A 17,135-nucleotide genomic window follows, 5' to 3' on the forward strand; every position below is an offset into this window, starting at 1 on the left:
TGAACATTTGGGTGGCATTATGCAAATATTTCCATATAGTGTGGTAGATATGTGGGGGCGTGTTAGAACAAGCCGTTTTTGGGGGGCGTGGCAGAGTCTTAACTTTGATAAAGAATATCTCTTTGGTTTTGAGACTTTAGTCTTTGCAACTTCAGGGATCTTATCTATGCACAATCAGCTTGTAACACTCCAAAGAGAAAGGAAAACTTGAAATCGCATCATATGACCCCTTTAAGCAAACAAAGTACTCGGATGACTACTTCCAGCGACATTCTTAAGTGTGCATCCAATGAACATTTTACTATCCCGTGATGCCACGGGAGACGAGTTGTGAACGGCGTCAAAGCAATGCAACTGACACCGGTACAGGTCAAGCGACAGTGGCAACGTGACAAATTTAGTAGGTCCAAATTACATTTGTACTACGCGCATTCATACTATACGCAACATAGTTTCTCAAGGACAAAAACAAACAGTTGCAAAGTAACTGCTTATTCAAAACAACTGCCTATTTTTGGGGACAGCCTCTGTCTTCAGGATGACTACCAGACGAGTAACTTGGAGTTCAAAATCTGTGGGAAAGCGGCCCTCCTGGAGCTGGATCAGACACCCCGGGTCTAAGATGAACATTATTCCTACGATCTTAGTCATTACGTGACTATGTCTCTCGGCCTGATTTTGGGGAAAAAAAGTCTCTGACCTGGACTCTTTTGATGGCGGACAAACTTGGTCGTGCAAGTGTGTGGATAAAGGCCGCTTCGCTCCATTAATGCTTCCTCACGCTTCGGGCTGCCTTTGTTTAACGACCAAATGTGTAGAGTCAGGAAAATGCCACTTTCTCACGAGCGACCCGCCAGTGCGCCGGAGTGCAATGTGGTCTGACAGATACACATTTGAGGACTTGCCCTAAATGTGCTCGTCCTTACGCTGATAGTAACAATCTGCATACCATCTGTTCCTGAGATTGGGTGTACTTTTTGCAAATGTAGTGTAACACAATGGGAACTTGCCGATATAACCACATTTACCGTTAAGCACGCAGTCATACGAGACTCGTCTGCCACAAAACTTCAACCTAAACGAGGATGTGTGACATTGCTGCTTATACTTTGCTTTGGGTGGGAGGGAAAGCATCTGGTCTCGTTGACGGATGAATGTGGATCGTCGGCAGGTGTCATTTCTCTTTCGCCTTTTTCCGTCATTGACTGCGGGGGAGGTGAAGCCCTAAACGGGCTCGTGGCCAGTGTTGCCATGGCAGCTGGCTTTATGATGCTGGGCATCCTCCCAAAAATGTCCTTTCGTCTCACCTCCGACAGTGGTGGTGGGGGTACTCGATGAGTTTGACCACTCAAAAATAACAGTTCTCTTCGCATCTGAACTTTGGCCGCACGTCAATGTTTTCAAAGGTAATAATGGGTCGAGGGAACTGTGGGTTCGGGTTCAAAATATACAACAACACCCCTTACCGTCAACCATTTCCGCTGCCTACAGACACCGTGTGGTTATTTATGAAAAGTGTCTGTTTTATCTGTTAAAGGGACACCTTAAAGCTGCGGTATGTAACTTCTTGGGTTACAATTAAACTTCAAAAAAGATTTTGGGCCGTTGGGTCCGATTTTGCAGAAAATTGACAGCGTGCTTCGCATTCGTAAACAGCGTTTGTACAAATGTGTAGCATTTGTGACTTGTTCTTACAACAGTTGCTTACAAGTTAAACTTGTCATCTCAATGGCTGCTTTTAACTGGCAAAATTCTACACGACAATTGTCGTTCACGTCTGGGAAATCGCCTGTTGCCGAAACTACAAAATCTCAAACTGCGCTCAAAAAGAGAAAGTTTCAGAAGTCTGTGGTAAAACGAGAGTAAATGCGGAGTAACTTGTGATTTTGTTTCAACCGACATGGCTGACCCTGCATACCATTACCAGAACCTTTATATCGTCCATCTTCACATTAGTATGGCAAGGTTTGAATAACAGTCTGAGCCGATATTTAGGTCTTGCATCATCTGGAAATAGTTTCTTAAAGGGTTCAAACGTACTCAAAAATCCAAATACATACGTTTACAAGCTACTTTTACTAAATGTATTATTTTAATTTTAAAGGAATAGTTCACCCAAAAATGACAGTTCTGTCATTAATTACTCACCCTTGTGTCATCCCAAACCCGTAAGACCTTAGTTCATTTTCGGAACACAAATAAAGATATTTTTGATTAAATCCGAGAGCTCTCGGACCCTCCGTAGACATCAACACAACTGCAATGTTCCCGTGTTCACAAACGTAGCAAGGACATCGGTAAAATAGTCCATGTGACATCAGAGGTTCAACCGTAATTTGACGAAGCTACCAGAAAACAAAAATAATGACTTTATTCAACTATTCTTCTCCTCATCTTCATTTGTGTTCCGAAGATGAACAAAAGTCTTACGGGTTTGGAACGACACGAGGGTGAGTAATTAATGACGGAACTTTCATTTTTGGGTGATGAACCCTTTAAGCAAAACGTTTAAATCTTTCGAGACAAATTCCTACCGACATATTGGACTCGTATCTCAATCCTTGCTAAAAGTTCAAGGTGACAACAGAAATAACATAAATTGAAGGGTGCTCATTCCTGATCTTGTATATTGCAATTTTGATCCGACTTTACACACTTCTAAGTTTCTGCTGAAGCCCAAGTGCTCAATTACCTGCTTTAGGAGAGTTTAATTAGAGATGCGGCTAAACTTCAGCATTCTTTTCAAGCACGGTCAGGAAATACATGGAAATACATTACAATGACAAAACTTAGACTGACATACAGTAGGCCTACATAGTATTAGTGTTTTATGAGTAGCTCAGTACTTACCTCACATTTGCACCATCTTTAGCGTATTTTTACACATCGACCTACCTTCTTTGTGCAGTACCTGTATGATGAAGTCAACATGAAATCAAACAAATCAAATTTAGTCTTAATACACATCCTTGCTCATACTGTGAATGTGAAAATTACATTCTTAGCAAAATAAGCAAATAAATGACAAAGGGGAATTTTCAAGCCGCTAACAAGTTACAGAATACGAACAACCTAAAATCTTTATAGCAACTTTACTTAGAAACTTTGGGAACACTTTAGTTTAGGGAGCAATTCTCACTTGCTTATTAGCGTGCATATTACTAGCATACTGGCCAATTATTAGTACTTCGAAAGCACATATTAATGCCTTATTCTACACGCCTATACCTAAACTTCACCACTTACTATTAATAAACGGCAATTTAGAGTTTATTGAGGCAAAGGTCATAGTTAATAGTGAGAATTAGTCCCCAAACTAATGTGCGACCTAAACTTTTTACCAAAAGTTTCACTATTCAATGTTGTTTAACAACAAATAAATAAATACGTAAACATTTATATACAGATCTGATTTTATTCAGAAACAGAAAACCGGCGTCCTAAAAACCCACTGCCAACTCCAGAGGGAACCCCGACATTTTCTCTACCATTAGGCAATCTGGTTTAACATTACAAAATGTCCATTAGTGTTCTACATTTGCTAAATGCTAACTGTTGGTTAGCAATCATAGTCGTTCATCGCAGGACTTGCCTAAACAATGCTATTGTTACACCTAAGGCAACGTGATAAACTGTTCACAGAATGAAATGGTCATAAGCGCGTAAATAGTTGAAGAAATAGGCTACGCGTTGGATCGGAACTGTAGCCGTCACACCGAGCGGGACGCTTCCCGCCACTGCATATTCAGATTAGCCGCCGATGTAACTTTAATCTGAAATGATCCTGAACGTCAATATTTGCTGACATTGTTAGGTAAGCACGCTTTGTTCTTTTTGTCAGCGATGATAAATGCAAGGTGAGGGCTGTTTTTGATCCCTACAGTTTGATTTTGTGTGTTCCTAAAGTTCTGGCCCAGTTCTCCCTTATCCTCAGCTCTCCCGCGTCTCTCTTTGTTCTTTTTATATCAACATGACTGAACTGGTTGAACGATCGTAAAGCCTCCTTTATTTTGATATCGCGGCAGAAATCTTATTGGCACATTCTGTAAGTGTTAATTAATTGATCTGTAAGATAATTACATAAATGGTTATCCCCTGACGCTTAATTTAGTCAAAGGCTTCGGGATACGTGCCATCTGGGACGTAAGACTACAGTTATCTCATTATCTCTCATTCTATCTTTGTTGTGAGAACATGATGAAATGGAAAGTGACGGATATTTCATAAAAGGTTATGGCAGTCGGATAGACGTCTCACCTCGCAAACGTATCTTCCTGATGTAAACGGCCCTTGAAATGCCGTCTGATTTATAAGGCTCTGAGAAAGATGCTGTAAACACTTTACAGATTGGGGAATAAAACGTGCCGCGAGTCAAATCGAGGCTATAAATGTCTGTTGGACGTACGCATCATAGAAAAGCTTTACCAACTTCTCCATTGTTTTATTTAAGGTTTATAAAAACTGTAAAATAGCTAATCCATCAACGTAACAAGCAGCTTTTCGGTCTCTGCGATTTAGGTTGTCGTATAAATGGCCTTCGATGAGCGTGAGCATTGGTTCGTTAGGTGCTGGTTGTTCAGAGTCGTTTGTCTTACACTAGCTGTGTAGTTTCCCCTCCATCTGTAACTGCAACGTAACCGAGTAGTGTTAAGCAAGCTATGAGGACAAAGAAACGAGCTCCATGGAAACAGAGTGCTCAAGAAGTGAACCGTATGTCACCCCGCCTGAGGGGGAAATTATCCTGAAACGCACACTCACGTCCTTATCAGAACACATCTTTTAACACGATCTGGCTTTACAGAATCGTCATGTTGTAGCTCCCCAGAGGCCAGTAATAAGTACATACACAAATAAATAACACAAACAATCTTTAGATATGGACACAGAGGGACAGAACATCAGGTAGATAGAACGCAGATACTGTAGATAGATAGATAGATAGATAGATGTTATGCTTTCTATATACCAACCAACTTTATAACCAAAACCAACTGTAGGCTCTGTCTTGAATCTTCTATTAAGACACAAGTCTGCCAAAATCCAGAGTATGTTAAACTCCACACATAAAACCACACAATAAATACAGAGAGAAAAGAAAGGAACGTGACTAACAGAAGGAACAATGGTTCTACAATCTGGATTTATTCTGTGTGCTTTGCAAGAATATAAATAAAGACCAAACTTACAAAATCTGTGTGCTGGAAGCCCAAGCCTATCTACACATATGTTAGTCAGCAATGATGTCACAAATCCACCCGTCGCTCAAACCGTTGTTTTGTTTTAATGTGTTGCACTTTGACCTGCCAAATTTGGTACCTTGTTTACCAATGCAATTTATTAGATTTTTTTTCTGTCATTCTTTATACATGTTTTTTTTTCTTAGTTTTTTTAATTACATATATGAACAATGAGTCGACAAAATATTTATTTACAGAACTGTTGCAAAATTCTACAGTGACAATGAGTGAAAATAAGACATCTGTTTTTATATTTTCATCTGAAACGCAAGTGGAGCCATCTGGACGTTCGCACGTCCTCCGTAGTACTAGAATAATATTTTTTGTTTTCTCGGATGGCTGCGTATTTGAGCTCGACGCGTCATATAAAAATAATGTAACGTTAAGACGACATCAGACGAGAATTGCACGATAAGAATAATAATTAGAATAATTGTAAATATTACAGTAATGGTAATATAGTTCTCTATTAAACAGTAAAATTCCTTGCCAATATATGAATATTAATCTGCATGGCGTCGCCAATTATGTCAACAACCGCTCCGTAGTGACTTTGGCACGAGACGTGTCCATTTCTTGGTTGTCCAGTGCAATGAGTCCATTCACATTGTGCATATTCATATTTTTACATCAATAACCACAAACAAACTAAATAAACAAAAGAAGAAAGAAACAAAGAAAACAGAAAAGAAAAAAAATACAGCAATTCATGTAAATGTCCATTTTTATCCCAGTCCAGACATGCCATGGTATTTTGGACAAGATATTCGGTGAAAAGTCAGTGTAGTGTCGTCCGAGTCGCCGCAGCGACAGTCTTTCCCAAGTTTGTCTCTCGCGCGACAAAGTCCGTCCTTCAGAACGCGATTCGAATCGCTGCCTCTTGAAAAGTGTACATTCCAATTCCACAGTCTCCTCCTATTGTTTTTTATGCAGTGTGTGTGTGCGAGTGCATGCGAGTGTTTCGTTAAAAGGCCACGGGTCCACGTCGGTGGTCCTTGTAGCGTACGCCAAGTCCCAGGCGAAAAAGTCCTTGTGCGAATCCTTACACGTGCGATACGAGAGGCTCCGGTGACGCTTTTAGGTTCTGTATTTGCGGTCCGTTTTTGCAATGCGTGTGAGAGTGAGGGTCCATGTTAGGGGCAGGCTACATTCTCTGAATTCCACTGTAATAGACATGGGCGTCCGCCATTGCCCTGTGAATGAAATCACATCACTTATCCAAAGTGTCCATCAAAAAAAAGCCCCCCATTCTCCAGTTCACATGGACTGCATGCTTTCCATCAACTACACTGCATGTCTCAGGACTGGCTCGGGTTTTCGTTCATAGGCAAAACCAAAAAAGGGAGAGAAAGAAAATACGACGAAAAAAAAAATCTCGGAAAGTAAGGAACGCGCGCAATTCCAGAGACAATTTTTGGCGAGTGTCTCGTCGTAAAGCAAGCCTTCGTTAAATGCTATCTGACAAACTTCTGCGTCCACCATTTAGTTTTACGCTTTGACTGACTAGAACGAGCTCGTAAATTGTGTGCCGTTTAAGAAAAAACTAAAAAAATCTCCCCTAAATAAGGGAATTTAAATTGCAGCAGATTTTTTTTTCTCTCTCTGACAAGCGCTGGTACTACAAATTAAAACTACGAGACAAAAGAAACAACACAAGCAAAATGTCCTTCGTGTGAAGTCCAATCTCCGCTTCTATGCCAGCCGTTTCGGATGCCCCACCTTGCAAAAATCTCTCCGTTTCCCTCCCGCCTCGCTAACCCTACGCTGTCTAGTCAGAAAGAAAGAAAGAAAGCAAATCCCGACTCTAAAAACAACATGTGTGTTTATAAGGCTTGTAGCAGCATTACGGTTTTAAGTTGTCATTCAAGCAGTCGAGGGGGGCAGTGGGGAAAGGCTGAAGAGGCGCTTCCCAAAGAAGCCGAGGAAAGAATAGCGAGGAACGGAGGGAAGGAGAAATCAAAAAAGGTGAGGGGGAAAAACTGAATGAAAAACAACCGCTTGCAACACTTTTTTGTGTGTTTTGGAGGAGGATCGGCAGCGTGGCGGCCCTGAGGGCTGAGCGGGACCTTCCCGTATCGTGCTGCGGCCAGAGAGGGTGGGGGTGGGGGGCGAGTGATATCAAGAGATAGATAGATAGAGAGAGAGAAAGAAAGAGGGGGCAAAAGATCAAAGGAGAGAAAAGACAGCGGCAGCGTCATCATGCAGAAGCCACGGTAAACGGGCGGGCTTGGCCGGGCGGAGAGACGCGGGCTTGTCACAGGTCACTGGGCCCGTGGCTCCGTGGAGGGCCTCTAGAGGGCGCTCTCTGTAAGGCACACACACAGGAGTGGACAGTATTTTGGGTCTATATTAGAAAATAGTGGTCTCATACTTGGTGTTGGCTCCTCTTTTGGCTTCCTGTCCTGGCTCGACTATCCAGGGGACGTTGGCGTGGCCCTTTTGATCCATTGAGGGCTGCTCCATCTGAGGTGTACAAAGGAAAAAGGAAGAGTGCGAGTCAGGATGCGCTAATAATTTAGGGGGTTTGAGGCGGTCACGCTAGATCTTGGGTTCCGCTCGCTTTCGTTTGTATGCATATGCACAGAATTTGTCTTTGGGTGACCTCAACCAAGTTTGACAACAGGATGTGTCACAATTTAACTTCCTGGCTAAGAATCAATCATGGGTGAAATTCGATTACCACAAGTTTAAACGAATATTATCATGGTAGCACTTGATAACAAGGTTCAGTTAGCGTCAGTTAAATGACAGTCAACAATTTTTAGGTTGATGGTTAATGTTTATTTGAATTGTTAATTCATGTCCATTAAAAATACATATGCTACAACTAATTAAAAGTTACAAATACAAAAACGTAGAAATGATCATAAATCTACATTAATAAATGCTGTAAAAGTAATAATAATAATAATAAATAATAAACTAAAATATACCAAGAATAATAGTCATATACAAAATTATTATTATTAGTAGTAGTAGTAGTAGTATTAATTGCATTATTTATTTATGAACAACAGAAGCCCTAAAGTATGACATCACATTCTGTTACTTCTATTTATTCACTATTATTTCATGTTCGCTTATAATAATTCAACTAATTTATGTACAAAACATTATATACAAAACATGTAGAAATGATCATCAATCTTAATTAACAATTACTGTAAGCATTGTAAGTTCAAGTTCAACACATTATGGTTAAGTTAAAAGTGTTTATTATTATTATTATTAATATTAATGAACTATTACTTATTTATGAAAATAGAAGCCCTGGTGTATGACATCATAATGTGTGATTCATATATGGAATATGAAATAATTTGCATGCTTAAGTCTAGTGTGACCACCTCTTAAGTCAGAGAGAGAGAGAGAGAGGTGTAAGGTGATTGGTTAACCACATGACAATCAGACTGTCACACGAACACAAAAGCAGTGAATTAACTCCACATTACTTAATTATTATTTTTAAACCATCAAATTCATCTGTTATATTAAGTATCAGTAACATAATATCCATCTTGCAGATCTGCTGTGGTCAAAACTACCCTACGACTAGTACATCTTTATCAACCAATCAAAACACTGTTCCTTGTTGCCACGGCAGCTCAGCCTTGCTCCACATAAAGCTGAGCTACAAACGCAGAGTCGTTTACGTCTGCTGTTGGCTTGTCTTGAGTTCTTTATCAGGTTTTTCCATATGCAGCTGTATGAATATTAAATAACATAATCCTCGCTCTGCTTGGCTACCTCTGACTGCTCTCAAACACGCACTCCCACACCAACTTCATTCTTCTCCACATCCAAACGCTTTAAAAAAGGAAACAGACGCTAATCTTACGCAATAAACCTCTAATATGAGGCATCGACCTGAAAAGGAGCTTAATGGTTTGATAACAACTCAGGGAATGGTGAGTTGGTGTCTTGGATAACAAATCTTGAAATATTTCTATCCGCGTTTGGTCAGCTGATGTTCAGGACGGACAGACCATCGCAGGACGACAGGAAAAAGGATTCAGATGGAGAAGAAATGAACGAACAAAACAAAGAAAGTTAAATAATGAAATGAAATCAGTTAAAGGAATATTCTGGGTTAGAGAAAAGCCCTACCGTCGATTACCACAGAAAATAATTTTCAAAAAGACAATTATATATTTAATGTGGGGCAATGTCTGGAGGATGTCTGTCCTCCCCCAAAACTAAGGAACGAGTTACAATTATTTTCTGTTACGTTCTTTAACCTCGACTTTTCCTTTTAACTCTTTTCCCGCCAGCAGTTTTGAAAAAAGTTGCCAGGCACCACCAGCATTTTTGATCCTTTTCACAAAAATTTTATGGACCCCCAGAATATTTTGTTGTAGGAATATCTGAACATGCAATGCATCAAAATTAACCACAAATCCTTTTAATTCTAGCTTCAAGCATTCTTTTTAATCAACACTTGAATGTAGGTAATTTTCATTAAAAAAAAGCAACATTTTGAGCAAAAAGCTGAGAAATCATGTTTTTATCAAAGACTACATCTGGATTATTGTTATTGTTACATTAATTTTCAAGTCCATATGCTTACATATGTGATCGCTCCTTTCTGCGTCTTCCTCGCCTGTGCTTTTGATTGGGAGATTCTGGACTCATTCAGGAGATGAGTAATAGCGCCCCCCTAGCCTATAACAGTGAAAACGTGGAAGCCCCGAAAATTACGCGTTTGGCTGGAAAGAGTCGTCTCATAAACAACGGAAAATTCCATGTTTGACGGGGAAAGAGTTAAAAATTAAGCGCACAATAAAAAGACCAAAAACAAAAACATTAGGGCTGTCAATTTAACATTAGTGTAAATAATAAATAATTCAATAAATAATAAATACATATTCACAATTTTAAGTAACCGACAGCCCTAAAAATGAAAAGAAAAAAGGGGAAAAAGAAATCAAGGAAAGGGAAATGTAAGAAGACCTGAAATTGAACTTTGTGTGGATGATGAAGAAGTCGTGAGATAGGAGGAAGAGGAAAAGGATGAAGAGGAGGTCGGTGCGGGGTGAAAATATGCCCCAGGGACCAGCGGCTAGAGGGGGGCATGACCTAGAGGCGGAACAAAGAGGTCACAGAGGTCAAAGCTTAAGAAGGTCAACACACACTCGTGTATATAGGTAATTCTTTAATTAGAGGGTTTTTATCTTAAAAAATGACAGACTTAGAATACAACTGGCAGGATCTCACTGTTTTGGGCCTGCTCCCAACCCAGACTTCTAGACTAAATTACCTATAGTAGATAATAATTCAGGTGTTCAAAATGGTTACAAGCTGCCGTTCCGTTTTTTTTTATGTGAACTTGAATTTTTAAGTCGGTTTAATGTACTTACAAACGTAAAAATACTTAAAAATTTAAGGCAGCAAGTGAACTCAAGTATTTAAGTTGAAATGGGTGTAATAAGGGTGTATTTTTCTTGTTATATTTAGAGCATTTATCTGTTCAAGTTTAACGCTGTCCCCCGAATTGAGATTTTCATTCATCTCAAAAGTCATTCATCTTTTTCAGTGCCAGAAAAATTTAGAAATTATAATATTGGATAGTTATATATTTCAAAATATATTGCCTGCTTAACTAGCTTCAATATAGTTAGCGGTACTTTTTGTTAGTACTGTGTCATGTAACTACTTCTTCAAATAGCTTGACTCTAGTATAATTACTTTAAATTGAGCATCATGCAGTTAGCTTATTTAACTTACCCAATGCTGTGAAACAAAAATATTTAGTATATATTTTATTCTTTCAAAATGCCCTTAATTGAAGAGTCACCCATATGCAATTCAAACGCAGGAGTGGACACACGGAAATGAACAGAACAGGATGAAAAAAAGAGAGGGAAGGAATCCGTTCTAATGGAGCAACACAGCGTATCGTGTCCATATGGAGAGGAGGTACCTCAACATAATGAACAATTTCTCCTACACAAGGCAAAAACAATATCCGAGTTACACCACACACAGTCACAGAGGATGCTGTTAGTGTTCAGGGTAACAGCACAAACACACACACACACACACACTCAGACCAACAATGGAACTTATTCACAAAAAACGAGCAGAATAAATGTGTGTAAATCATTCATAAATCCATTCTTACATAAACTGTCACATAAGCGCTATTCAGATGGGATTAGTTTTCCAAAATACTTTTGAGTTATAATTATGAACACAGGACGCCTGTGATTTCCTGTACTGATTCAAACAGGATTGGGATCTTTGTAGATGTTACTAAGCTCAGGGTGCATATAATCCGGATGTGGGCGTTATGGAAGGTCATGTGCATGACTGTGATCAAATTTTCTACGTATTGTAATACTATATATACTGTAATACTATAATATATATATATATATATATATATATAAAATTATTACTAAAAGGAATTGATATGAAGATCCTCTTTTTATTTCAGATGAGATACCAATAGAAACACAAATTATTGCTTTACCCAAAAAAGTTGTCAAAAAAGGCACAAAATCCAATAAAAGTGCACCAGGCAGTGAGGAATTTAATAGCTTTCATTATAAAATTCATGAGACAAAATAAATAACTGAAGTGTTATTTAAAAAATATATATACAGTGGGTACGGAAAGTATTCAGACCCCCGTACCCACTGTATATATACCGCAATCACACAGATATTCTTGTCCGGGACAAGTTGCCAAAACACAATTTGCCACATAATTGAGTTTGTGGAGTAAAACGCTTATTCAAATAGGACTACATGGCGCAAGAGGGACTCGGAACAGGATTGGAAAATGTTGCGAGCCAGATTTGAACCTACAAAGCCCATTTCAGCCACATCTCTCACGGCATGCATGGTTCCGTTACACCACGGTTCCATTTAAAGTGCCATATTGGCCCAGTATTTGTACAGAGATATACTCTAATAACATAGACGCACATTTTATGTGGCCTTTAAAACAGACAGTGAAGCGTCTCATAAAAGGAGGTTCATTTCTGCAAGCTGGACTCAATAATGCAACTGTTTATTTTCAAATTTTTTTTCAGTTTATTTTCTGTTGCAATTTTGGATTACGTGTGATTGCACGTAATCCAACTCCAACAGGCAGGGTGTGTTTTATTTTTCTGATTCTGGGCCTCTTCCAGAGAGTGGTAGTAATATCCCTGTTGGTGGCAGGGGGGGAAGCGAGGCACTGGGACGAGGGCAGATGGAGAGGAAGTCTGCCCCGGAGGAAGCGACTTGATGGAGCTTCGTGCAAACGGCCTTCATCAATCTCTTTCATCCTTAAACGCACTGAAAGGAGAGGAGATGGAGTGTGCTGTTTACAGATCAAACACTCACCTCTCCGTCCCTCAGGACAGGCTGCGACGTGCTGGTGTGCGTGCAAACAAACTTTCGCTGAGGGGAAGCAAATACTGCCAAACACACTCTTCTCAATATTGCTTTTAAATATTGGCGCGCGCCTCTATAAAGATGACTGCGCAAATGTCGAAATCAGTAAGTGGTTTATAAGTTCAAGTTCGTCTGTGCTGTTTTTAATTATCAAACTCATTTTAGGTTGAGGGCCAGATCGGATACCACATTTTTAGGCCTTCAGATAAGAGGAAATATTAATCACATAGCAACATTGACAAGAAAAGCTCCCTCTGAAACAATAAAAACAGTTAGGCCTAAAAGAACAGAAATTTTAATTTAAATAAAAGCAATTAATAAATTAACAAACATTATAAGATTCTAAGATGTGAACTATAATGTGCAACACAACAATTTAAAGTATTTATCTGTCATGGTGTTGTTAAAAATTTATTATTGAGAATATATCAGTGTTTTATATCGTATCATTGAGGTTTATATTTTCTGTTTCTTTTTAATTTTAGTTAATGTTTTAGTAATTTTTTTCATATGGGTATATAGTTTTTATGACTTTTTATTTCAATTTAATTAGTCTAGAGAAACTAAATGAATATTAATAATGTTAAACTAAATGAAAATGAGAAAGGTTGCATTGGCAACTGGCTGAAATAAAGTAAGATTGAAGTTTGAAGATTTTAGTTTTAGCATTAGTTAATAATAATAACTCTGAAAACTATCATAGCAATATTACAAAAGAAAATATAATAAGCAGACATTAATGTTTTAATTAAAAAAAACACATTACACATTAAATATACATTATTGTTAAAAAGTTTACACGAGTTACAAAATATTTAAATATCGCATGAATGCTGTTCTTTCAGTGTTTTCAACATTGATAATAATAAGAAATCAGCATATTTGAATGAATTTGTTGTTAATAACAGTTTAACTTTTCACACACAGCGGATCAACACCAGGTCTAAATCAATACACCAAATCAAAATTAAATTCTGGTCACACATTCTAGCAGCTCAAACCAGACACTTTGTTTCCCATGATGCATCACTCAGCTTGAGCACACACACATTGTGTTCAAGGTGTGCAGGCAGCAGTGTAGGTGTACATATGTACGGATGGATGAGGGGAGACAGGCTGAGGTTAGAGGCTCTAGTCAGTGTTTGGGTGTTAGTGCTGAAAGGGCAAAGTCACTCACAGACTTGCGTATGTTGACGCGAGGTTTAGGGACAGGTTTGGAGGGTTTGCTGTCGAAGCTCTCCGGCAGAGTGGACGACCCGTGGCCGCTCTTTCTGGCCTGGAGAGCCAACTGATACGCCACCTCAAACGCCTGGCCCAACGTCAGGATAATCTCATAGGCCAGATTCTATATGAAAACACACAGAGATGATCAGAGACGCTCTTTCAAAAATCAACTCACAATTCACACTTGTGGGGGATCTACGCCGTTAAAAATCAGTTGAGAAAATGACGGAAATGCCCTCAAGATCTGAGTTAAATTTAGTGCTACTACATTTGCCAGCATTTTACTGGTTTTCTTCCCTAATTTCAGAGTTTAGTGATTTTTAAATGATTAAAAACATGCTTTAAGCATATTATAAATTATTCATGTGTTGTGACTAGCTGACGCAGAGACAGCTCTGTAGTGTTACTGTGACAGACGGTAACACAGAAGACATCAAGCTTACTTAACCGACAATTAAAAAAAAATGCCACCATAGCTATTTAAGCTAAGAAAATGTGTAGTTTGTACTTAAAATGACTGCATAGATGCTATAAAATGTGACATGTCAGACCTACCAAGTGATTTCACAAACTATTTTTATAATCTCATCACAGAAAATAGTGCAAACTGTATATATATATTAGGGATGCACCGATACCACTTTTTCCAGTACTCGCCCGATACCGATACCAGTATCGGTATCGGTGCATCCCTAATATATATATATATATATATAAATGCGACTTTCATAGTTTTGCCTATTTTGGCCTTTTGTCACATTAATGTGATATTATTGATTAAACTGATACTAATCTTAAAGTAATAATGAAATATATCTTCATTAATATTTGAATAATAATTGTATTTTTATTTATAAAATGTAATATTCCTCTGACATTTGTGTTTTTATGTCTCATTTTCATTTATGCTTCATCAGGACGCATTTCATTATGATGTGTTACTAACCACATCAAAAGCTGTAAACACATGGCAGTAATGATGACTGGATTTCAGGTCCTTGGTGATGTACGCAAACGTGGACAGATCTTCAGGGTCCTGCGCGGCACACGAGATATTCCTGATCTCATGCTCGGCTATAATGTTCTAAACATCACAGAGAAAAATACGAGGGAAAGAAAATCAGCATTTAGTCATCAATAATATTTTTCTTTTCTACATTTCTAACAGACTGTCAATATAATGTGATTTGTGTAAAAAAAATAACTAGCCAACTGAATAAAGTTGTAATAAAACACAGTAAATTGACTTATAATAGCACATCTCGTAATATCAATTCGATGCTTCTTCAGCATTGAATTATCTAATGTCCTTTAATGGCATGCAATTTATTGCGATTTCTTAATTCAGCTGCATTTTTATTGACTGACAGGCCTAATTGCAATCTTATTAAGGGAAATGAAAGTTACTATTACAATCCAAGTATAAAGTAAGAGTTCAAATTGACGAGTACCTTGTTAGTGGCATCAATAAACTTGACGCCCTTATAGGAGACAGACAGTACTATGGTGGGAATCTTCTTCATCTGTTCTGTAGACTTCTTACAGAGAGGATGAGAGGAGGAGAGATCAGCAGACAGTCTTACAGTCTCCGACATTAACATTCATGAGGCCCCATCACACACTGACTGAGATCTGCTTAATACAAACTCAAACACACACTAAATTATTCACACGTAATGTCAACCCAGATAGTGTGCCATCTCATGAGACAAACAAAAAGGTCCAAAATAACATTGTGCGCTGTTGTGGCCTTATTGGGTTTAAAAGTTACTGATATCATATACCACATATAAAGATGCTAATACAAGGTGGTTTTAGCTGGTCTCCCAGTCTGGTGTTTAGCTGGCCGGCCAATGGGAGACAATCTGTCAAAACCAGCAAACCAGGTTGGAAGACCACTTCAGGCTGCAAGGGGCATAAATCACATGCGGCTGAGGATGATGATGAACTGCAGAGAATCAGAATTCATTTTCATATCTTCCTATGCTGTCATATCAGTTGTCGGAGTGGAATATATATTCATCTGGACCTCATTTCCCCCCTCGCTCTCTCTCTGTCAGCGGTTTCCTGTGCATCGGCGGGTCTCTACTGTTCTGTACCTGTCAAAATATTCTGCTTAAAACAAAGAGCGAGAGACGGAGGACCTAAATTTACACCCTCTGAATGTATTAATGTGTTTGCGGAGAAGCAAGGGGCGGCATGGCCTCAAACTCTCTGGGTCTCATCAGAAAGGAGAGAGATGGAGAACAGATGGTGTTTTACATGCATACAAAAACAGAGCGGCCGAACTGTCCTGCCGTGTTGAATAATCTCACGAGAACGGGACGGCCAGGGGGCGCGGAGGTAAGAGAAGGTGCATTTTGAGGTAAAGCGAGGTCACTGCATTCACATGCTGTGGGAAGTAGGTTAATTATGCGATTATGTGAAGAGTCGTAATTGGCCTTAATATTATTTCCCTTCACATCGCCTTGCGTGCGTGCGTGCGTGCGTGTTAATCCCTAGTACACAGTGTTCTCACGTAGTCCTTTAAGAACAGAGAAATCTCCTGTTTTGTCAATGACTGTGTGTCATAGTGACCTGAGGGCAGCGGGAGCATGACTAGACAGATCGTTTAGTGGTTGCCATGGCGACACAACTCTTACCCTCATTTTTGCGCAGGCATCATGAGTGGACTCTGTACCGCGCAACTCCTTCACCAATATAGAGCCCAGATACTGCAGAACACAAACACACACAATCAGAAACTGAGAAACACATTCATTTTTATTTTAACAAAGTAGAATTTTATATATATATATATATATATATATACTATTATATAAATTTGTTATTACTATTTTAAATTATATTTATTATGTAAAAAACTATACATTTATATTTTTTAATTTATAAATTATTAGTTTTCACTAAAGCTAGTTTATAAATTATATATATTAACTATTTAGTTTTACACAAGCTTTTACATGTAAATGTGCTTTTTTTATTGTTTAACCTATTTGCATGTAAAACTAGTAACAACAGTCAATGTGGACGGTCAAATATTGAAGTATGCATGGTCCTGACAAATCGACCTCAGTATTCAAATTATTCTTTACATTTTTCCCCCCCACAAAACACATAGATTTACATCAAGCAACGCTATGTTTCTTTTATTTTAAAAGAGCAACAAAATCCTGATTTCTTTCCCAATGGTAGGTGTGCACAGATTGTCCATCACTGTGAGTACAACTGTCAGCTAAATCAATAACTGAATGGAAATGCAGTTGTGTACAATAAAGTGTGTAGGAAGAGA

At 38.6% G+C, this 17,135-nt stretch overlaps 1 protein-coding gene across 1 annotated transcript in view; it reads right to left on the reverse strand.

Moving 5' to 3' along the window:
* Positions 1 to 5,121: 5,121 nt before the first annotated feature.
* Positions 5,122 to 17,135, reverse strand: part of anks1b (ankyrin repeat and sterile alpha motif domain containing 1B) — a 183,630-nt gene continuing 171,616 nt past the window's right edge. Inside the window, exons 22-27 of the mRNA XM_016534846.1 lie at positions 16,486 to 16,557; positions 15,295 to 15,378; positions 14,790 to 14,927; positions 13,797 to 13,964; positions 7,609 to 7,700; positions 5,122 to 6,430 (exon numbers count right to left, since the gene is read on the reverse strand). Coding sequence (XP_016390332.1) covers positions 6,382 to 6,430; positions 7,609 to 7,700; positions 13,797 to 13,964; positions 14,790 to 14,927; positions 15,295 to 15,378; positions 16,486 to 16,557 — 603 coding nt within the window. The 3' untranslated portion in view covers positions 5,122 to 6,381. The remainder of the gene's footprint in view (positions 6,431 to 7,608; positions 7,701 to 13,796; positions 13,965 to 14,789; positions 14,928 to 15,294; positions 15,379 to 16,485; positions 16,558 to 17,135) is intronic.

The sequence above is a fragment of the Sinocyclocheilus rhinocerous genome, unplaced genomic scaffold (assembly GCF_001515625.1).
Source record: "Sinocyclocheilus rhinocerous isolate Xijiao unplaced genomic scaffold, SAMN03320098_v1.1 scaffold153, whole genome shotgun sequence".
Taxonomy (NCBI): domain Eukaryota; kingdom Metazoa; phylum Chordata; class Actinopteri; order Cypriniformes; family Cyprinidae; genus Sinocyclocheilus; species Sinocyclocheilus rhinocerous.